The sequence below is a fragment of the Oncorhynchus nerka genome, linkage group LG2 (genome assembly GCF_034236695.1).
Source record: "Oncorhynchus nerka isolate Pitt River linkage group LG2, Oner_Uvic_2.0, whole genome shotgun sequence".
Lineage (NCBI taxonomy): Eukaryota > Metazoa > Chordata > Actinopteri > Salmoniformes > Salmonidae > Oncorhynchus > Oncorhynchus nerka.
In genome coordinates, this window is record NC_088397.1 from 77,844,099 (window position 1) to 77,862,149 (window position 18,051).

The window sequence follows — 18,051 nt, forward strand, 5'->3', positions numbered from 1 at the left end:
TACACATGTTTGGCAGATGTTATTACGGGTGTAGCGAAACAACAACATATTCTTGAAAAGGGTGGACCTTCCAAAATGAACTACAGAGAATAACATTATAAACAGTTCTTCGTAGCGATGTGGTATAGCTGTGGATGAGTGGTTGGGTTGGCAGCTTGTCTCAACAAGGAGAGTAGTCTAAGTATGCAGTGATTGTTTATGATACATTGCGCAACAACATTTGTAAATTAACCCATTTTGCTGAATTATTCTCTTTGTCATTCCCATCTAAATCAGTCTCCACACACATACTAACACAAACACACACAGAAACACACATCTAAATGTTTATCCTGCAGGCAGTAAAATGGCTTGGCACCACTATGTTGTAACCCTGGCATTCTGTGTGTTGGTGTGTGACGATGTGGATCACCACCTGTGTGTAATAAAACATAGCCTCAGGGCTACTGAATGCACACTGTTTTTCTCCATAGCCACTGACTAACAGCCAGGAACAGGGCGTGTTCTCTGACTCACCTCCGTCTCTCACACACACACACACTACCAGACGGCTGTAGCCACACCTTATAGCTTCCGCTTAACCTACGGTAGAATAAGGACTGGTAAGGTATCCGTGGCAACAACAGGGAACACTTTGGTATAATATTTTGGAGAGGGAGGCTCTAATGACCAAACAAAAACTACTAGTACTCATCTCAAATTACTATGGCCTTCATGTACTGTACCAAATGCATCATCAGTGTGTGTGTATTACTGTGTATGTGAGCAAGGTTGAGGGGTCAGGTGAGGGAGTACACTGTCAAATTGGGTCCATTATCTACTCATCTGAAACAGCTGTGCGTACCCGCTAATTCCAAAATGACGAGTGTAAATGGCCACTAATACAAGGCCTTCATTAAACCTTTGACAAACTCCTTTTGTCTGTAAACAGTGGTGAAGTGAGAAAAACCCCTTCACTCTCACATGCTTATTAACACTGGCCAAGAGTCCTCTTATTTTTCACATCTCAGATTTCCATTTCTCACATCATCTGTCTCAAATTCATATGGAATTATGAATGACTGGTCCAGTCAAATTCATATGGAATTATGAATGACTGGTCCAGTCAAATTCATGCAATAATAAGATCATCAAATTAGTCACAGTTTGCTCAGGAAGAGTTTGTGTGTGTGTGTGTGTGTGTGTGTGTGTGTGTGTGTGTGTGTGTGTGTGTGTGTGTGTGTGTGCGTGTGTGTGTGTGTGTCTGTCTGTCTGTGTCAGTACAGACAGAGTTCACGGTGTCTGCAAATGTAATGATCATGACAGGAGGGTGACTGGGTTTTTATACGGCCTTTGACTTAATTCAGACTGTCTGATCTCAGCATCTTGTATGCTGCCTATGGCCAACAGGTGTCGTCAAGCCTAATAATTCTATACAGAATAACAATTTATCATTTTCACATGTACAATATTTTGATGAATTATGTTGTATATATTTTAATTCTGCTCTATATAGATTTGGTAAGCCTTTATTTTACAGTAGATAAACGACAAGGTAGCCTATTGAAGATGGCAATTGCACAATAATAATAACCTATGAATTAGCTTGTTTATTTCTATGGGATGAAGAAGCACTAGTAGGCATAATTTGGTACCTTACCAGGCAGGCGGCAGCTACCAATGACACATAGGCGCACACACACACACACACACACACACACATCGCCACAAACAAGTAGGCCATCATTTACAGAGTGGGTGAAAGACTGAGATGAGTTGTAACACGTAGTCAACGTATGTAGCTCACTTTCCTCTGGACCCATGCTCCTTCTGTTTTAACAGAAGAGAGCTTGTGCACACTGAATATTCATAAAGCGTCACTGAGTGGGCGTGGATTAAAATAACCAAGTCTTTATAAATGAGAAGCTCCGAAAGTGTGCTCAAGCGACACAGAACAAACTCATCGAATATCCAGAAAAGGACAAGATCAATTACTTTAATACAGTAAGTAGCCTACCATTGCACGTGATTGTCCTGCTTTTTCTCACATTGTTGTGACATGAAAAGTGCTTAGGCCTATTTGTTACTTTTTACAACTGCACGCATAAAAGGTGATTGTAAAACGCTTTCCTTCTCTCCCCAGTCAAATTCAGACCACATAATCCAACCGAAATGGAGACCATGCACGAAATCATCCCTTTCGCCAAGGAGATGCTGGCGCAAAAGCCTAGCCGCCGTATGCTGAAGGTGTACCTTGTGGGCACCGTGGTGGCCTTCTTGGGCATGGTTCTGGGTCTGGTGGAAACCGTGTGCCAGTCTTTCTCCTCCGGAGAGCCGCTGGACGCAGAGCTCGTTCAGTTGATGGCTCGGGAGCAGAGGGCACTCGAGACGGAGGAGAGAAGGAGACATGAGGAGGTGGCAACAGTTTCGGCCGCAGAGCAGATCACCATACCCAGGAAGCTACAGCAGGCCACGGGAGCGCATAGAAGCACAGGTGCAGCCAACCGACTGCACGCCTCGTAAAAATCGTCACTGGGCCAGCGCCAAAACGCTGTTAACCTACACAATTATTAAGGAACTGTATAGTCCTTGCCACACCAAATACGGTGCGCTACATACGCACTCGAAAAAGCTTCACAAGAGGAATCGCACTGGGCACAGAGGTCAATTCAACGTCTATTCCACGACATGGAAACAACGTTGATTCAACCAATGTGTGCCCAGTGGGAGGATTGGCAACCTCAAACAGTCAACAGTGTTGACTGTCTGTTGAGCTGCGCTTTGCTGCGCTGCTTTGGGTAGCCTAAATTGACGCGTCAGTTGGAGGCTCCAAGCTGAAATTTGAGTCCCGGGTCGAAATAGCCGGCGAAAGAGCAGCTGTCCGACTCTCACTATCAGACAATGAGAGATAGGGCGTTGACTGCACAGCCGCGGCCCTGCTATCTCATTCTCCACTCCATCCATGGTGCCAAATGTGTTACATTTAGATTTTTTGTGTGTGCTATGTCAATGCTGTAAATATATTAATGTTTTTCCTACTCAATAAATTCATATTTTTATTTACAATGTCTATAGATGTTATTTTCTGAGAGAGATATACTGGATATATTATTCATAAGCACCCAAATATAAACATATTCACGGCCAGCATTGTAAAACCAAAACGAGTAGGACTATCATAGGTTTAGTAGCCTACGGTGGTTACCTTTCCTTTTGAATATTCTTGCATCAGGTCACTAGAGGGCGCTTTCATACTGGGTAAGCAAAGGGGCCCGAATGTAGCCTATAATAAAGATTCCAATTGGCATTCTTCCTTCCTGCTACCTCCAACCCTTGAGCAATCATTGAACTGGACGTGATTGGATAAGTGAAAGAAATGTAACAATCCTATTTATTTTTTTAAACAAGCCTTTGTTATATCTGTAAGAATCTGCTTCAAGAGAGTAGTAGTGAATGAAGGAGGCATTCCCAAAGGGGTTTTACAGGTGTAGCGATGGAAGGGGAACAGGCAAGGGGGTTGTATCAGCGACCTCTGCATTTGTAGAGTAAGTCTCTACCTATTGTACAGATGTAGGATCTTAATTTGATCACCCTGTTGCAATGCAGGAAATGTGTTTAAAAGGGCTTCTGAGTGTAATTTCCACTTAGAAATTTCAGACTTGTTTTTCCCTTTCCAAAATTATATCAACCCTTACAAAAATGTCCATTAATTATAATCCACATTTCCTGTTACTTCAGGATAATTTTTCTGCTGTCGCACGTAAACTGGCTGAAATGAAGATCTTACATCGGTACCATAAAGGCACAGAAGCCTTGACAGAAGACAGTGAGCAGGAAAGTCTACACAGGGAGGCTATGGGTAACCTTTGATTTGTCTTTGTGAGTAAGACGGTAACTTCTGGTGTTGTATGGTTTCTATTAAGACTTGAATGAGCTAAACATGTGCAACATGGCATCCAGTTCAAATCTAGAAATCCAGGATTCAATGGATTTCATTCCATTTGCCGCATGAGACAGAAAACAATTTTTGTGAAGCAACTAAATCTCACAATATCTGTATACTATGTCTGCTGGCCATCATCCTGGTTGGTTCTACACAGTCTTGGATGAGGTCACCCCTGCCTTCCCCTTACAGTGTAAAGTGAGACCTTGTGTAAAGTGCTTTATAAATGCAAATCCATTATTATTTCCATTGTGTGCAGACAATCATCACTCTTATGAGGGGCTCGACTGAAAAGTCTTCCCTGCAACAGGACGATACAGTATTATGCCATTGGGTTCAGTGTGTTTACCTTTTCAGAATAAAACCAGAGACAATTTATGCCTGGCCTAGTTTAATAGGGTCACAGCGCTGTGGGGGTGAATTATAGATGACACTTCCTGTGGCTTGGATGACTGAGATACTGAACAAACAATGTGACACCTTTTGCTCAAAGATAATCACATGAATGTGATTGGGACCAAAAACCAGACCGAGCTGAACAGAGAGAAATATGGTTCCTCCTCCTATGTAAATGTCTTTAATAATAATGTTTGGCTATCACTAGGACAGACATGACACATTAATAGCTGGAGGTGCCCTGAATAGGGAGAGAGGTATTGTATTAGAATATATATATAGAATTGTCCCTGAGCTGCAAAACAGGCTTGTCTTACTCAGAACTAAAAAGCCTGATGCAGCTGGGATTAATGTGGGACCAAGAACTATGATTTTTCTAGACTCTGAGTCCCTAGCACAAATTGGCTTGGGAACACTAAAAACAATTAATAATCATTTTGAAAAAAACATCTAATCGAGAAGTCATGTTTCACCAAGAGAACAATAAACCCAGAATCAAAGTTAGGCTGTAGAGTATAGAGAGGTAGGGATTAAACACCATTCAAACAGAGGATTCTCTTTGTAGAAGGAGAGGGATTTGCTCTGAAAGGTTGCCAGTAGTAACAGAGGCAACAGACACAGTTTGAAGCTTGTGAGACCGTGCCAAGTTCTTCCCATTGTCAACAAGGCTCTCAAAGGATGAACAACCAACCAGGCAGCAATTATATCCTGCTCTAGATGAACACCCTACCTATACTCGTTTTATAACAGAAACAGAGAGTGAGAAAGGAGGAGAGATAAAGTGATCAGTCAAAGTTAATGCATTGTCTTATTGTGTCATATTCTGCCAAATATCAAAGTATTTGTACATTTCATTAAAAAAATACTATTTGTCTACAGTATATAATGTGACAATGTCGAATCCATCTTCATTGTTCTAAGTTGAATATTGTCAAACATATATTTACATACACTAAGTGTACAAAACATTAAGAACACCTTCCTAATATTGAGTTGCACCACTGCCCTCCTCCTTTGCCTTCAGAACAGCCTCAATTCTTTGGGGCTGGACTCTACAAGGTGTTGAAAGCGTTCCACAGGGATGCTGGCTCATGTTGACTCCAATGCTTCCCACAGTTGTGTCAAGTTAGCTGGATGTCCATTGGTGGTGGATCATTCTTGATACACAAGTGAAACAGTTGAGCATGAAAAACCCAGCAGCGTTGCAGTTCTTGACACAAACCGGTGCACCTGGCACCTACTACCATACCCTGTTCAAAGGCACTTAAATCTTTTGTCTTGCCCATTCACCCGCTGAATGGCACAGTCCATGCCTCAAATGTCTCAAGGCTTAAACCACCTTCTTTAACCTGTCTCCTTCCCTTCATCTACACTGATGGAAGTGAATTTAACAAGTGACTGTCACACCCTGATCTGTTTCACCTGTCCTCGTTATTGTATCCACCCCCTCCAGGTGTCGCTTGTTTTCCCCAGTGTATTTATCCCTGTGTTTCCTGTCTCTCTGTGCCAGTTTGTCTGGTATGTTTTGAAGTCAATCAGCAGTTTTCCCGTTCTCCTGCTTTTTGCATTCTCATTTTTCTAGTCCTCCCGGTTTTGACCCTTACCTGTTTCTGGACTCTGTACCTGCCTGACCATTCTGCCTGCCTTGACCGTGAGCCTGTCTGCCACTCTGTACCTCCTGGACTCTGATCTGGTTTTGACCTTTTTGCCTGTCCACAACCATTCTCTTTCCTACCCCATTGGATGAATAAACATTGTAAGACTCCAACCATTTGCCTCCTGTGTCTGCATTTGGGTCTCGCCTTGATAAGTGACATCAATAAGGGAGCATAGCCTTCACCTGGATTCACCTTGTCAGTCTGTGTCATGGAAAGAGCAATTGTTCCTAATGTTTTGTACACTCAGTGTATATCAGGCAGCGGTGATTACATGAACAATTTCCTAGTTGTCTTTGGAAATATCATGAGAAATAAAGTATAAACTTAAACAAAATTGTGAAAAATAGATAATGATGACATTTCAGACAAACATATGACTATAAGCAAACACACCTTGCTTTAAACGCACACTTTGCTTTTGAATATGGAGGTTGTCAATAATACAAAAGGTAGGGGTAGACATCACTAGCATTCTGAATACATTGAAACATTTGAAACATCTACGGGAAAGAATGTATTTACACAGTAGTTCTGGGGACACAAATCATTTTGGCTGTGTGACACAATCAAACCCCTATGTCCTCTTGTTTGTGGTGTTGAGAACACGTGTTTTATGGTATCATATCTGAAAGTTAGGGAGACTCCCTAGTGTATAAAATTATACTAATGCACCTGTTGTTCATTGTCATCTCTTCCAGCTTAGTTCATGACCTCATGAATAAAGTGTCAGGCATATTTGTGTATCTTAAGTCTCTAAGAGCGAGAGAGAGTTTGAGAGGTTGGCAGGACCATAGCTTCAATTGTCACTTGGCAACTCAGAAGAGAAAAACTCAGCATTTAGTCAAGCATGTGTCATCCTTAAGAAGCCTCGAGAGGACCTCTCCAAATCACTCAAAAGATAAAGGTGGGGGCACTGCGTAATCTAGTTACACAACTAGCACAGCGGGAAACCCAAGAAAGGTTATGTGTCTACTCAATCTAGGCAGGATGAGTTTACATGGCAGACATGAGTGTGACATACAGTATGTATGGTTTCCCGCAGCAAAACGATGTATTTTTCTGCAGATGGATCGAGTCCCTGCTGAGTAACGGGCTTACACGTGTGGGAAGATAACATTTCAGTGGGAGCAGGTTGAGGGGAGTGAAAAGTTGAGGGGAGTGGAATTTCTCATGCTTTTGTAAAGGAGTCTTATGCCAACCTTGATAGAATTGAATAGGTGAACCTGGGTTACACTACGTTCAGAAAATAACCTCCTACGTTGGTCAACTAGCACATTTAAATACAAAATAGTCCGAAGAAGCAACCTGGACTCTGTAAAACCTGTAAATTAAAATCCAGGACACTCAAATTAGTGTGATATGTTACGTTTGGTATTCATTTGTGGTTGTCCATCACCCATTTCATGTGATATGTTAGAAATGACCATTTGTATGGTATTTTACGAATTACAACTTTTTTGATATGTTACGAATTGCAATTCATACAATATGTTACACATTTTAAATACGTATGATATGTTAAGAATTACAAGTTGTTTTGGCTAATGTTAGCTAGGTGGCTAACGTTAGCTAGGCTAGGGATTAGGGTTTACGGTTAAGGTTAGGAGTTGGTTTAAAGGGTTAAGGTTAGGGGAAGGGTTACCTAACATACTAAGTAGTTGCAATGTAACTAAAAAGTAGACAGAAGTTGAAAAGTGGCTAATTAGCTAAAATGCTAAAGTTGTCCATGATGAGATTCGAGCACGCAATCTTTGGGTTGCTGACGTTTATGTTATACGCTTACCCATCCACCCGACAAACCATCGTCCTTATGTTACGTTTGGTATGGTTACATAAGACAGAGGATTACTTAAGGAAAAAACTAATCATACCAATTTGAGTGTAGCGGATTTAGCGCCAGTCATGTATTTTTTAAAGCAACAACAAAAAAGGATCATACAGTGAGTGAAACATTCAAAAGTAAAGCCTCCCCCATTTTAAGAACTGTCCAAATGTGGGGAGAAGATAATGACAATGTCTCATTTCCACTGAAAATGCAAATGTACACACTGCAGTACCCCTTCATCCATGACATTCTTGTAAACTAGCAAAAAGATGTGTCTCATCTCAGTCCATCAGTCTAGAACATGAAATCTGGGTCATCATGTGCATGAGTCCATCTGTCTCACTGTTAGCCATCATGGTGGTTACCCTACATAGCGATAATAGTCCTACGCTATATAGCGACTCCCTACACAGTGACAGTAGTTGCGCTAGCCGTGGCTGTGGTGAGGGGGGCCAAGGCGGCATCGTTGATTGTGACCTGTCCTTGTGGTGAAACCTTAGCCAGTCGATGCTCCTTGTTCTGGGAACAGCTTCGGGCACAGAGCTTGCAGGAGGCGCAGGCTGAGTTACAGCAGGGTAGGAAGCGGCAGACAATGATCCTGCAGAGGAACCAGCCTGGAGACCAGCAGCACCAACACAGCAGGACCAAACCAGCTATCACACCCAGGGTGATGAAGAGCGCCAGCAGAGACAGATAGGGTGGAGAGTCTGGGGGAGCGTGGAGGGGTGAGAGTAGAGTACAGTTAGCAATGGGATCTGCATGCAATTTTTGGCCAATCTCCAACCTTCCATTCTTAAGCAAAATTCTGGAGAAATGTGTTTTCAAACAACAAAATTATTTTTTAAGTGCCAACTATATTTGAGAAAAAATCCAATCTGGTTTTCGAGCCCACTACAGCACAGAGACAGCCTTAGTTAAAGTGGTAAATTATCTAAGAGCCAACACAGATGCCAAACAGCTCTCTGTACTCTTAGATTTAAGTGCAGCATTCAACACTGTTGACCATGATGTCCTTCTGGACAGATTGGAGAGGTGGGTTGGCCTCTCTGGTCCAGTTCTAAATTGGTTTAGGGCCTATTTATCCGGTCAAGAGTTTTTTTGTCACCCTTGGTGAACATACTGTAACTCAGAGAAAGGGGGGTGGAGTGCAGCGATCTAAGGCACTGCATCGCAGTGCGGAGGCGCCATTACAGCCTTGGGTTCGATCCCAGGCTGTGTCACAGCCAGCCGTGACCGGGAGCCACATGGGGCGGCGCACAATGGGCTCAGCGTCGTCCGGGTTAGGGGAGGATTTGGCCGGGGGGATTTCATTGGCTCATGCTCTAGCGACTCCTTGTGGCGGGCCGGGCGCCTGTAAGCTGACATTGATCGTCAGTTGGACGGCTTGATGGGTCATGTTTGGAAGACACATGACTCTCAACCGTTGCCTCTCTCTCGAGTCCGTTGGGGAAATGCAGCAATGAGAAAAGATTGTAACTACCAATTGGATATCACGAAAAAAGAGGGTAAAAAACAACAACATAGCATTGATTTTCACTGCTACGTAATTAATTTCAAGATTCTTCTATTGGTTTTTAAATCAATCCACAATTGTGCACCCCAATACACATCAAACATGATTTTAAGTTATTTACCCAGTAGGTCCCTCAGGTCCTCTGGCACTGGCCTTTTAACTATCCTAAAGCCTAGGACCAAGAGGCATGGAGAGGCAGCCTTTAGTTATTAGGTGTTATTACGTGCTCCACTAAGGCAGTTATTTATCTTATAACTTGTCCTTGTGGTAAAAATTATGTAGGTAAAACAAAGCGCGAATTAAAAGTACGTATCTCAGAGCATCGTAGCACCATTAGGTGTAAAAACTTTACTTATCCAGTTGCGGCCCACTTCTTGGAGGCAGGCCACTCGATTTAGTCTCTGCGTTATATTGGCATCGAACATGTCACCCTCCCTAGGAGAGGGGGTGACCTTGATAATTTATTGTTAAAACGAGAGGCTGCCTGGATCTTTAATTTAAAGACCCTTGCTCCCTTCGGTCTCAACGTAGACTTTGATCTGAAGCCATTCTTGTGATTATTGTGACTTTGCCATTGTAATTGTTTGTAAGCTTGTGTAGTTAAATTAATCTATGATCGTATGCTATCCATTTGTTGTTTGTATGTTGTTATTTGTATGACATTTTAATATTTGATAATTAACCAATGATATTAGGCCACTCTTGGCCATGATTACAGACACCTGTGTGTCTTTTGACACTATATAAACGAGTCATCCTGCAGTGTTTGTGATTATACCCTGATGAAGACAGCTTGGCTGTCCAAACGTTGGTAATTATATTTTTGCATCTGAGTGTGTGGCTCTCTTTTATTTTCACGTTTTCTACTCCGCTAGCCAGCACCTCGTCTTAATAGGTGTGCGTTTATTTTTCTTCTAGAGCCTTTAGTTATTATACCTGCAGCCTTTGGAATAGAGAACCTGAGGGGGGGCTGAATCTGTGGACATAATTAAAAGAGATCTTTTTCTTCCGGGTGCTTTTTGGTTGTTCAGTTTGTGTCAATCTTTTGATTTGTATCTTTGTATTGGAAATATTTTAGCTTTAATTTTCATTGTTTTTATTCGTTGCTTCTTGTAAAGCACATTGCATTGCATTCCATGCCTGAAATGTGCTGTTTAAATAAAGCTTGATTTTATTTTATTTGAATAGTACAAACATCAGAATGCTTTGTTGCCAAATCACAGAAAATACTTTTCCTTGTAGTCAATGTTGATCCATTCATCCCTTAATTTAGGCAGAAAAAAAGACCATTCACACACATATCCTGTTATCACTACTGGCAAATTCCACAGACATTTTTCTCCCCTTAGCCAATTGAATTGGATTGAATAAAATAATGATTGTGGTCTTGGCTGGATATCTGGTGGTTTGCCACTGAGAAGCCGCCATCACACTTTATTGGTTTACAACCGTTAAGGTTGAAATAAAGACCTATTCGCAGCCCAATTAGTTTTATGCCCCCTATCATAGATATGCTTTGCATTTGAATTAGGTTCCCAAATAGAGTTTACAGACACATACTGTACAATACCCCAACACTGATTTATGCTCCCAAAAAGTATCTTACCCAGCAGTTAAGAAATAAGGGATCTTTTAGAAAAGCCACTGTGAGATATACTACATGTAAAACACTGAGTTTTGGTTGAGATTGTTATTCTATTAACCTTTGCTTAACCAGGTAAATCTTTGGGAACTAACCTAATGTAGCAGGCAAAGAAAGACACCTGAACAGAGTCCCCACTTCCATTTTTCAGGGGAAACGGAAGTTAGGTTGAAAATACTGTATCCCTGAAAACCAGAAACATCCGCTTTCTTCCAATGCCGCTAAGGGTGTTGGGAACTGATCCTTTTATAAAAACAACCTCCTAGTTGGTCAATAACCTGCATCACCTGTAACAGTTGTCACTCACCTGTCACTGAGTTGTGATTGGGTATGCCGTCCGGAGTGCCACAGTTCCTATAGGTGGACATGGGAAAAGCTGTCGGGTTTAAGACAGGAGGGGTTGGGGTCACTGCTGGGGAAGTGGCTTGGGCTGGAGCCAGCTGACCTGCTGAGGAGAGGACACAGGTGTTATTTACCTTCCCTTTAGTAAGTAAGGTGACTGAGAACACATTCCAATTTACAGTAACAATATTGAAAAGAGTTGTACAGGATATAAGAGCAGTAGAATAATACAATTGGGTGGTCTAGGGTGGCCTAGGGTGGCCTAGCAATCTAAGCCGCTGCCTCTGGTGCACATATACCGCTGCAGCATGGGTTCGAACCCGGTTACTGCAATTTCAGCACAGTCTCCTCTATCTTTCCTCTCTACTTCTGCCCTAACCAATAAACCAAAATATAGTGCATGAACTGTGGAATAGTGTAACATTAGTGAGACTGAGTCTGAAAGGTGTTTGGGGGCCACATAGAACACCTTTAAAGGTTTGTTGAACAGGTAGCTGCACAGGTGTCTTACCTAAGTGACCTTTGCACCCTGAGGGCAGGTGATCCTCCAGGTCGCTCCCGTCCCCACAGTTATCAATGCCCTTGTCGTCACACACCAGACTCATGGGGATACACTTCCCATTGCGACACGTGAAATAAGGTTCGCCGCTGCACGCGGATTGGTTAAAACCTGAAAACGGATAGAGCAAGGTGGTACATTTGATTGGTTACAAACTGCACAAACTACAGCTTATGAGGTGGCTAGGATTGTAATGATGAGCTAGATTTCAACACCGATGTCAGATGACTATAAAACTACAACTAATGAATATGTTGCAAACATCCACGTGTCATGTCTCACCCAGTCTGAAGGAGGTAAAGTCCCCCACAAAGTCCACTCTTGGCTGGGTACCGCGGGTTACCAGACGCAGGGTCAGGTGATTCCCTGTGGACAGCACCGGACGGGGTGGGCTCTTCCCACACAGCGGTGGCCCAATTGGAGGCGAGTTCTTGTCCCGCCCATCATAGAACTGAATGTATGACCCCGCATGACACGGGTCCCTTGGCTCCACCACTGGATTCGAAGACTCAGGAAAGAGGGGGGTGGGACTTTGGGGTGCTAAACGAAGCAGGCTGTAGACCAGGAAGAAGCGGAAGTGGAACTGTACCTTCACGGGAAGAGAAGGAAGGGGGGCATGTTTAGGTGACGGACATTGCAAGGAAGATAATGTGTAAAATATTGGAATTATCACTCAATGACCCCTTGCCCCTAACCCTTGGATCTGAAAGGACTTGATAGGTGTGGGAAGTCAAGGTGGAAATATTATCATATTGCATATACTTATCCAATCCTCTAAGATCTAGGGCTAGGAGTCGATTTGGGATATTGGGCATACATGTGTAGGGAACACAAAAAGGGAGGTGGGGGCTGGGTGCGGTTAGTGGTGGGCACCTTGTCCTTGGGGGAGGCCGCCTGCATAGTGAAGTGGCAGTCTGTTCCCATGGTGACAAAGTAGTACTTCTTGGACTCCTGGTGTGAGTTGACAATCATCCCGTTGCCCTGGATGTTCTGGCCACAGAAGTCCACCACGTTGACTGGAGGACAACAAACAGATGAAGAAGTACCATGAAGGAACAAACTACTTGTTTGTGAGGATGTGATGTGTAAACAATTTACTTTCTCTGTTTCTCCACAGTGCCATTGAGTCACTGACGTTTATCAAATTATGAGATGAATAATAAAGACTAAGATAAAATAAAAACACAACTGAGTAGGCTACAGCTGATTGTTGCAGGTGAGTAGGTGGAACAAATAGCCAGAACCGGACCTAAACTGCTGCTTCAGACACCCACTCTGGGCAGTGAGCCATATAATGGGAAGATTTACAACCCCTTCCTGGTTTTATTAGCTGTTTCCCCAGGCAACCCCTGGATCGTTCTACGCTGACCTCCTGGAATGTTCCAAGGAAGGGGACTGAGGAGCTCTATTGGCGGGAAACAACCAGTCCCACAATACCCCACAGGTAAACACGATGCCCGCAAGAGAAGCACTGTCCAAAACATGGACAACAGCAGAACAGTGAGTCCCCAATAAAGGATTTTACAGTTGAAAAATAAACAGCTCTGGTACTACTGTAGTCCAGTAGGGAAAAGACCAGTAAGAAGGCATGGGGCAACTCCTGATGACACACTCCCATGCACGCTCACACGCAGTAGTGAGCAATACCTCTGAAAACGGCAGCTGAACCCCAACCGTACATCCATGTGTTATCCTAATGTCAATGACTGAAAGCTATCATGTATTTATTTGAGCTTTGAATGAAGCTGGACCTAAAAGATTATATGTAATTTATCTTAAATAATTTGGTGAAGGGTTAGGGACAATATTAAAGTAACTGAATCAATGACTGAAATTCAAATTCTGTATTTGTGAAGGTATAACCACGGAATTAAATAGAACTATCATTATAACTGGTAAAGTTATGTTATTCCCCCAAAAAATCAAGTCCATAGAGAATGAGCTGAAAATTATTTTTATAATGATTATTTTCTGTTCACTCAATAAATCAACAATCAAATCATGTTTATTTCCCAATTATCCGGTTTTGATAATGATAAAAGCATAGAAACATGTCAAAAGTCTGTGGAATACAACATAAGTGAACAAAACATTTTAGGGTGGTTGTCAAAAAAGCCAGAAATATTCCATGAATTAGTGTAATTAGAGATAATTCAAACCCATGTGTAAACTGTTATTTCACAAATTAAGAATAGTCACAAATGAACGTTCAGCTGCGGCCCGAACCCCTGGCGCCATGGGCATCCCCTGTATGCATTATTCTCCTACCCATCGGTATGCGCCTGTTTCAGTGGCAATTTCTTTTAGAAAGCAGAGTTCAAATCAACAGGTATTTGATAAAGAATATATATATGCTTCATTACAGTGACGCAAAAAACGACACTGTATTCAGTGACAAAAGCCCAGTGGCGCAATGAGAAAGCCAGGAGCAACAAATAGGCAAAATTATGCGCACCAGGCAGTGCGTCACCGTAATGGCAACAAGTGGCTGAAATGGCGACGGATTACATTTTACAATTGAGCTTCCATCTCCTTACCCGTGTCGATGGCATTGGTCTTGAGTGTCATTATGCTGAGCAGAACAAACCCCTTTGACAGGCTCTGAAGTTTATTCCCCTTGTTGACCATCTTGGTAGCCTACTCCCAAGCGCAAATGATGGTGTTCCACTCTGATGCGCACTTTCCGTGTCACTCAGGCCTGCGTATCTCAAGCCGCAAAACTGTGTTGCATGTGTGTCTGATTCGGTTTAAAATGATGTTCTTCACAGAAAGCAACCATATTGCAAAATGCACTTTGTGGAGATTAGGTTATCGGTGTGCCAAGAGAAGCGCGGTCTTCATTTGAGGGATATACAAGGTACATTCGCATTTAATGTTTCTGACGCCTTTGGAAGTAGTACTCTTTATCATACTGCCTTTTGTTCATTTGAAGCCCCCTTCTTTGTCAAATCCATCTACATGTCCTTTGATTTCCATGACAACGGCCCCAAAGCGATGTTTCCAAAGGACGAGCGGTGAGGTCTCTGACTAGATGCATCCCAAAGAGGTCTAGTAGCCTATCCTCACTGAACTGTAGCAAAAACTGTTTGAATCAACGTTGTTTCCACATCATTTCAATCAAAAAATAAATGTGATGATGTTGAATCAACGTGGAGAACTCATTGGATGTGCAAAAAGTATTCAATGGAAAGGAATTTCCTTTTTCCACCCTACTTTTAACCTAAATCCAATGACATGGTGACATTTTTGGTTGATTTCACACTGAATTCACCTGTTGACCAATCAACCAAATGTAAATCAAAAGTAGATGTTGAACTGACATCTGTGCCCAGTGCACTATCACTCCTTTCAGCCTACAACTGCTGCATGCTTTTGCAATTGCTGAAACAGTGGAGTCGGGCCGGATTAAGAAATCATAGGCCCCGGGGCATGACTAAACCATGGAAAAAATTATATGTTATGGTGTGGGGTGAATGTTTCTGGCATGGTTTAGGTACACTTGTAGAAGCTATGCCAAGGCACATTGAAGCTGTACTGGCAGCTCGTGGTGGCCCAACACCCTTTTAAGACACTTTATGTTGGTGTTTCCTTTATTTTGGCAGATACACCACATGACCAAAAGTATGTGGACAACTGGTCGTCGAACATCTCATTCCAAAATCATGGGCATTCATATGGATTGGTCCCCCTTTTGCTGCTATAATAGCCTCCTCTCTTCTGAGAAGGCTTTCCACTAGATATTGAAACTTGCTTCCATTAGGTAGGGAACTGATGTTGGGCGATTAGGCCTGGCTCGCAGTCACCATTTCAATTCATCCCAAAGGAGTTCGAAGGGGTTGAGGTTAGGGCTCTGTGCAGACCAGTTCTTCCACACCAATCTCAAGAAACCATTTCTGTATGGACCTCGCTCTGTGCATTGTCATGCCGAAACAGGAAAGGGCCTTCCCCAAACTTTTGCCACGAAGTTGGAAGCACAGAATCATCTAGAATGTAATTGTCTGCTGTAGCGTTAAGATTTCCATTCACTGGAACTAAGGGACCCAGTCCGAACCATGAAAAACAGCCCCAGACCATTATTCCTCATCCACCAAACTTTACAGTTGGCAGTATGCATTCAGGCTGGTAGCATTCTCCTGGCATCCGCCAAAACCAGATTTGTCCGTCGGACTGCCAGATGGTGAAATGTGACTCATCACTCCAGAGAACTAGTTTCCACTGCTCCAGAGTCCAATAGCGGCGAGCTTTATACCACCCCAGCCGATGCTTGGCATTGTGCATGGTGATCTTAGGCTTGTCCGTGGCTGCTTGGCCATTTCATGAAGTTTCCAACAAAAAGTTATTGTGCTGATGTTGCTTCCAGAAGCAGTTTGGAACTCAGTAGTGAGTGTTGCAAACTAGGACAATTTTTTATGCGCCACGAGCTTCTGCACTCATCGGTCCAGTTCTGTGAGCTTGTGTAGCCTACCACTTCGTTGCTGAGCCATTGTTGCTCCTAGACGTTTCCACTTCAAAATAACAGCACTTACAGTTGACTGGGGCAGCTCTAGCAGGGCAGAAATGTTACGAACTGACTTGTTGGAAAGGTGTCATCCTATGACAGTGTCACATTGAAAGTCACTGAGTTCTTCAGTAAGGCCATTCTACTGCCAATGTTTGTTTATTGAGATTGCATGGCTGTGTTCTTGATTTAATACACCACATACTTTTGTATATATAGTGTACTTGTATGTGCTTGTGATAAAACTTCATCCAAAATGGTTTTGTTTTTTATAAACTATTGATCCTCTTGGCTGATGCTCTCTTGTGTATTTTGAACATAGAGAACGGGCTCCTGTGGTTGGATAAAGAAAAGTAAAAAATGTTGGCCTCTTGGGCCCAGCCCGACTCACACAATTGACCATTCACATTTATTTATTATATGCAGCTAATTTAAAATCATATATTAATCACCACATGGGCCCACTACCTCCTCTCCTTCCCCCATCTGATGATTAGCAGAGCAGCAGCAGGCTGTCTACACTCATTGAGAGCAGGCTCCTGAGACCTCCTGTGGTTGGCGTTTTTTGTTGTTGTTGCTTCCTCTTGGGCCTGGGCACAGGGATTTCAGCCCTGGTAAAACCTAATAAGGATCAAACACTTTTTTTTCTGCAATTTTAGCCTAAAATTACCTACCCAAATCTAACTGCCTGTAGCTCAAGACCTGAAGCAAGGATATGCAGATTCTTGATACCATTTGAAAGGAAACACTTTGAAGTTTGTGGAAATGTGAAATTAATGTAGGAGAATAACACATTAGATCTGGTAAAAGTTAATACAAACAAAAAAACATGTTTTCATTTTTATTTTTCATCTTTGAAATGCAAGAGAAAGGTCATAATATAATATTGCAGTTTAGGCGTAATTTAGATTTTGTGTGTGTGTGTGCAAAGTTTCAGATTGATCAATTGAAGCAATGCAATACTGTAATAAGTCTGCCCAAATGTGCCAAATTGGTCAATTGATACATTTTTATGTACATAACTATAGAGAACATACACACATGATATGGTAATACAAAATGTAAGTTTACACACTTCCATGATGGCTCATTAGCTTATACACTAACTTTCACACATCTGGATGGCTGGGTGTGGAGCCAGAGACAGCAGGGGTTCAAACTGTAGAACCCAGTTACTACATTTGAATATAAAACATTTTTTATCAAACAAAACTATGGTACATTTTATCTCTGGGGATCTCAGGATGACAAATCACATTAAGATTACTGAATGTAAGTACATTATTTACCTTCAGAGGTGAATGTATCAAACCAGTTGCCGTGATAAACCGCCAGTTGCCGCCAAAAGACTCGGAACTAGATGGGACACACTCTTTTAACGCCACTTTGATATAAAGTGATTATCTTAGCATGTTAGGAGAGCATTTTCGCTAACCCTAGTCCTAACCATAGCCCTAACCCTAGTCCTAACCATAGCCCTAACCATAGGCCGTCATTGTAAATAAGAATGGGTTCTTAACTGACTTGCCTAGTTAAATAAAGGTTACACACAATCATTTTGCTAACCAGCTAGGTTAATTATCCTAACCTGCTGCGTAAGATATCCTAACCCTCTACGAAAATGTCACTTCGATATTGAAGTGGTGTGAAAAGAGTTTCCCATTACTAGATACAGACGGGATGAAAAAACATACTG

At 42.4% G+C, this 18,051-nt stretch overlaps 2 protein-coding genes across 3 annotated transcripts; one reads left to right on the plus strand and one right to left on the minus strand.

The window, feature by feature from the left end:
* Positions 1–1,882: 1,882 nt before the first annotated feature.
* Positions 1,883–3,049, plus strand: LOC115146187 (G0/G1 switch protein 2-like). Its single transcript, XM_029688108.2, has 2 exons — positions 1,883–1,983; positions 2,123–3,049. Exon 2 carries the CDS (start codon positions 2,152–2,154, stop codon positions 2,500–2,502), a length of 351 nt encoding a protein of 116 aa, XP_029543968.1. The 5' UTR covers positions 1,883–1,983; positions 2,123–2,151; the 3' UTR covers positions 2,503–3,049.
* A 2,058-nt stretch (positions 3,050–5,107) lies between these two features.
* Positions 5,108–18,045, minus strand: LOC115142846 (low-density lipoprotein receptor class A domain-containing protein 2-like). 2 transcript variants are annotated; one of them, XM_029682651.2, is made up of 6 exons: positions 17,645–18,045; positions 12,731–12,873; positions 12,140–12,446; positions 11,810–11,968; positions 11,264–11,401; positions 5,108–8,508 (listed from the first exon to the last, which is right to left on the minus strand). In XM_029682651.2, exons 2-6 carry the CDS (start codon positions 12,827–12,829, stop codon positions 8,207–8,209), a joined length of 1,005 nt encoding a protein of 334 aa, XP_029538511.1. In that variant the 5' UTR covers positions 12,830–12,873; positions 17,645–18,045; the 3' UTR covers positions 5,108–8,206. The 2 variants fall into 2 exon arrangements, with proteins under 2 accessions (XP_029538511.1, XP_029538501.1); XM_029682641.2 differs by having other exon boundaries at positions 11,264–11,404.
* Positions 18,046–18,051: the final 6 nt, after the last annotated feature.

Bases quoted from the DNA above. Each gene is read 5' to 3' on its own strand.
- LOC115142846 (XM_029682641.2), bottom strand. From the start codon at position 12,829: ATGATTGTCAACTCACACCAGGAGTCCAAGAAGTACTACTTTGTCACC. The intron at 11,969-12,139 runs GTGAGACATGAC...ATCCGTTTTCAG, and splicing joins CTTTACCTCCTTCAGACTGG to GTTTTAACCAATCCGCGTGC. The intron at 11,405-11,809 runs GTAAGACACCTG...TCCTCTCCTCAG, and splicing joins AGGGTGCAAAGGTCACTTAG to CAGGTCAGCTGGCTCCAGCC.
- LOC115146187 (XM_029688108.2), top strand. From the start codon at position 2,152: ATGGAGACCATGCACGAAATCATCCCTTTCGCCAAGGAGATGCTGGCG.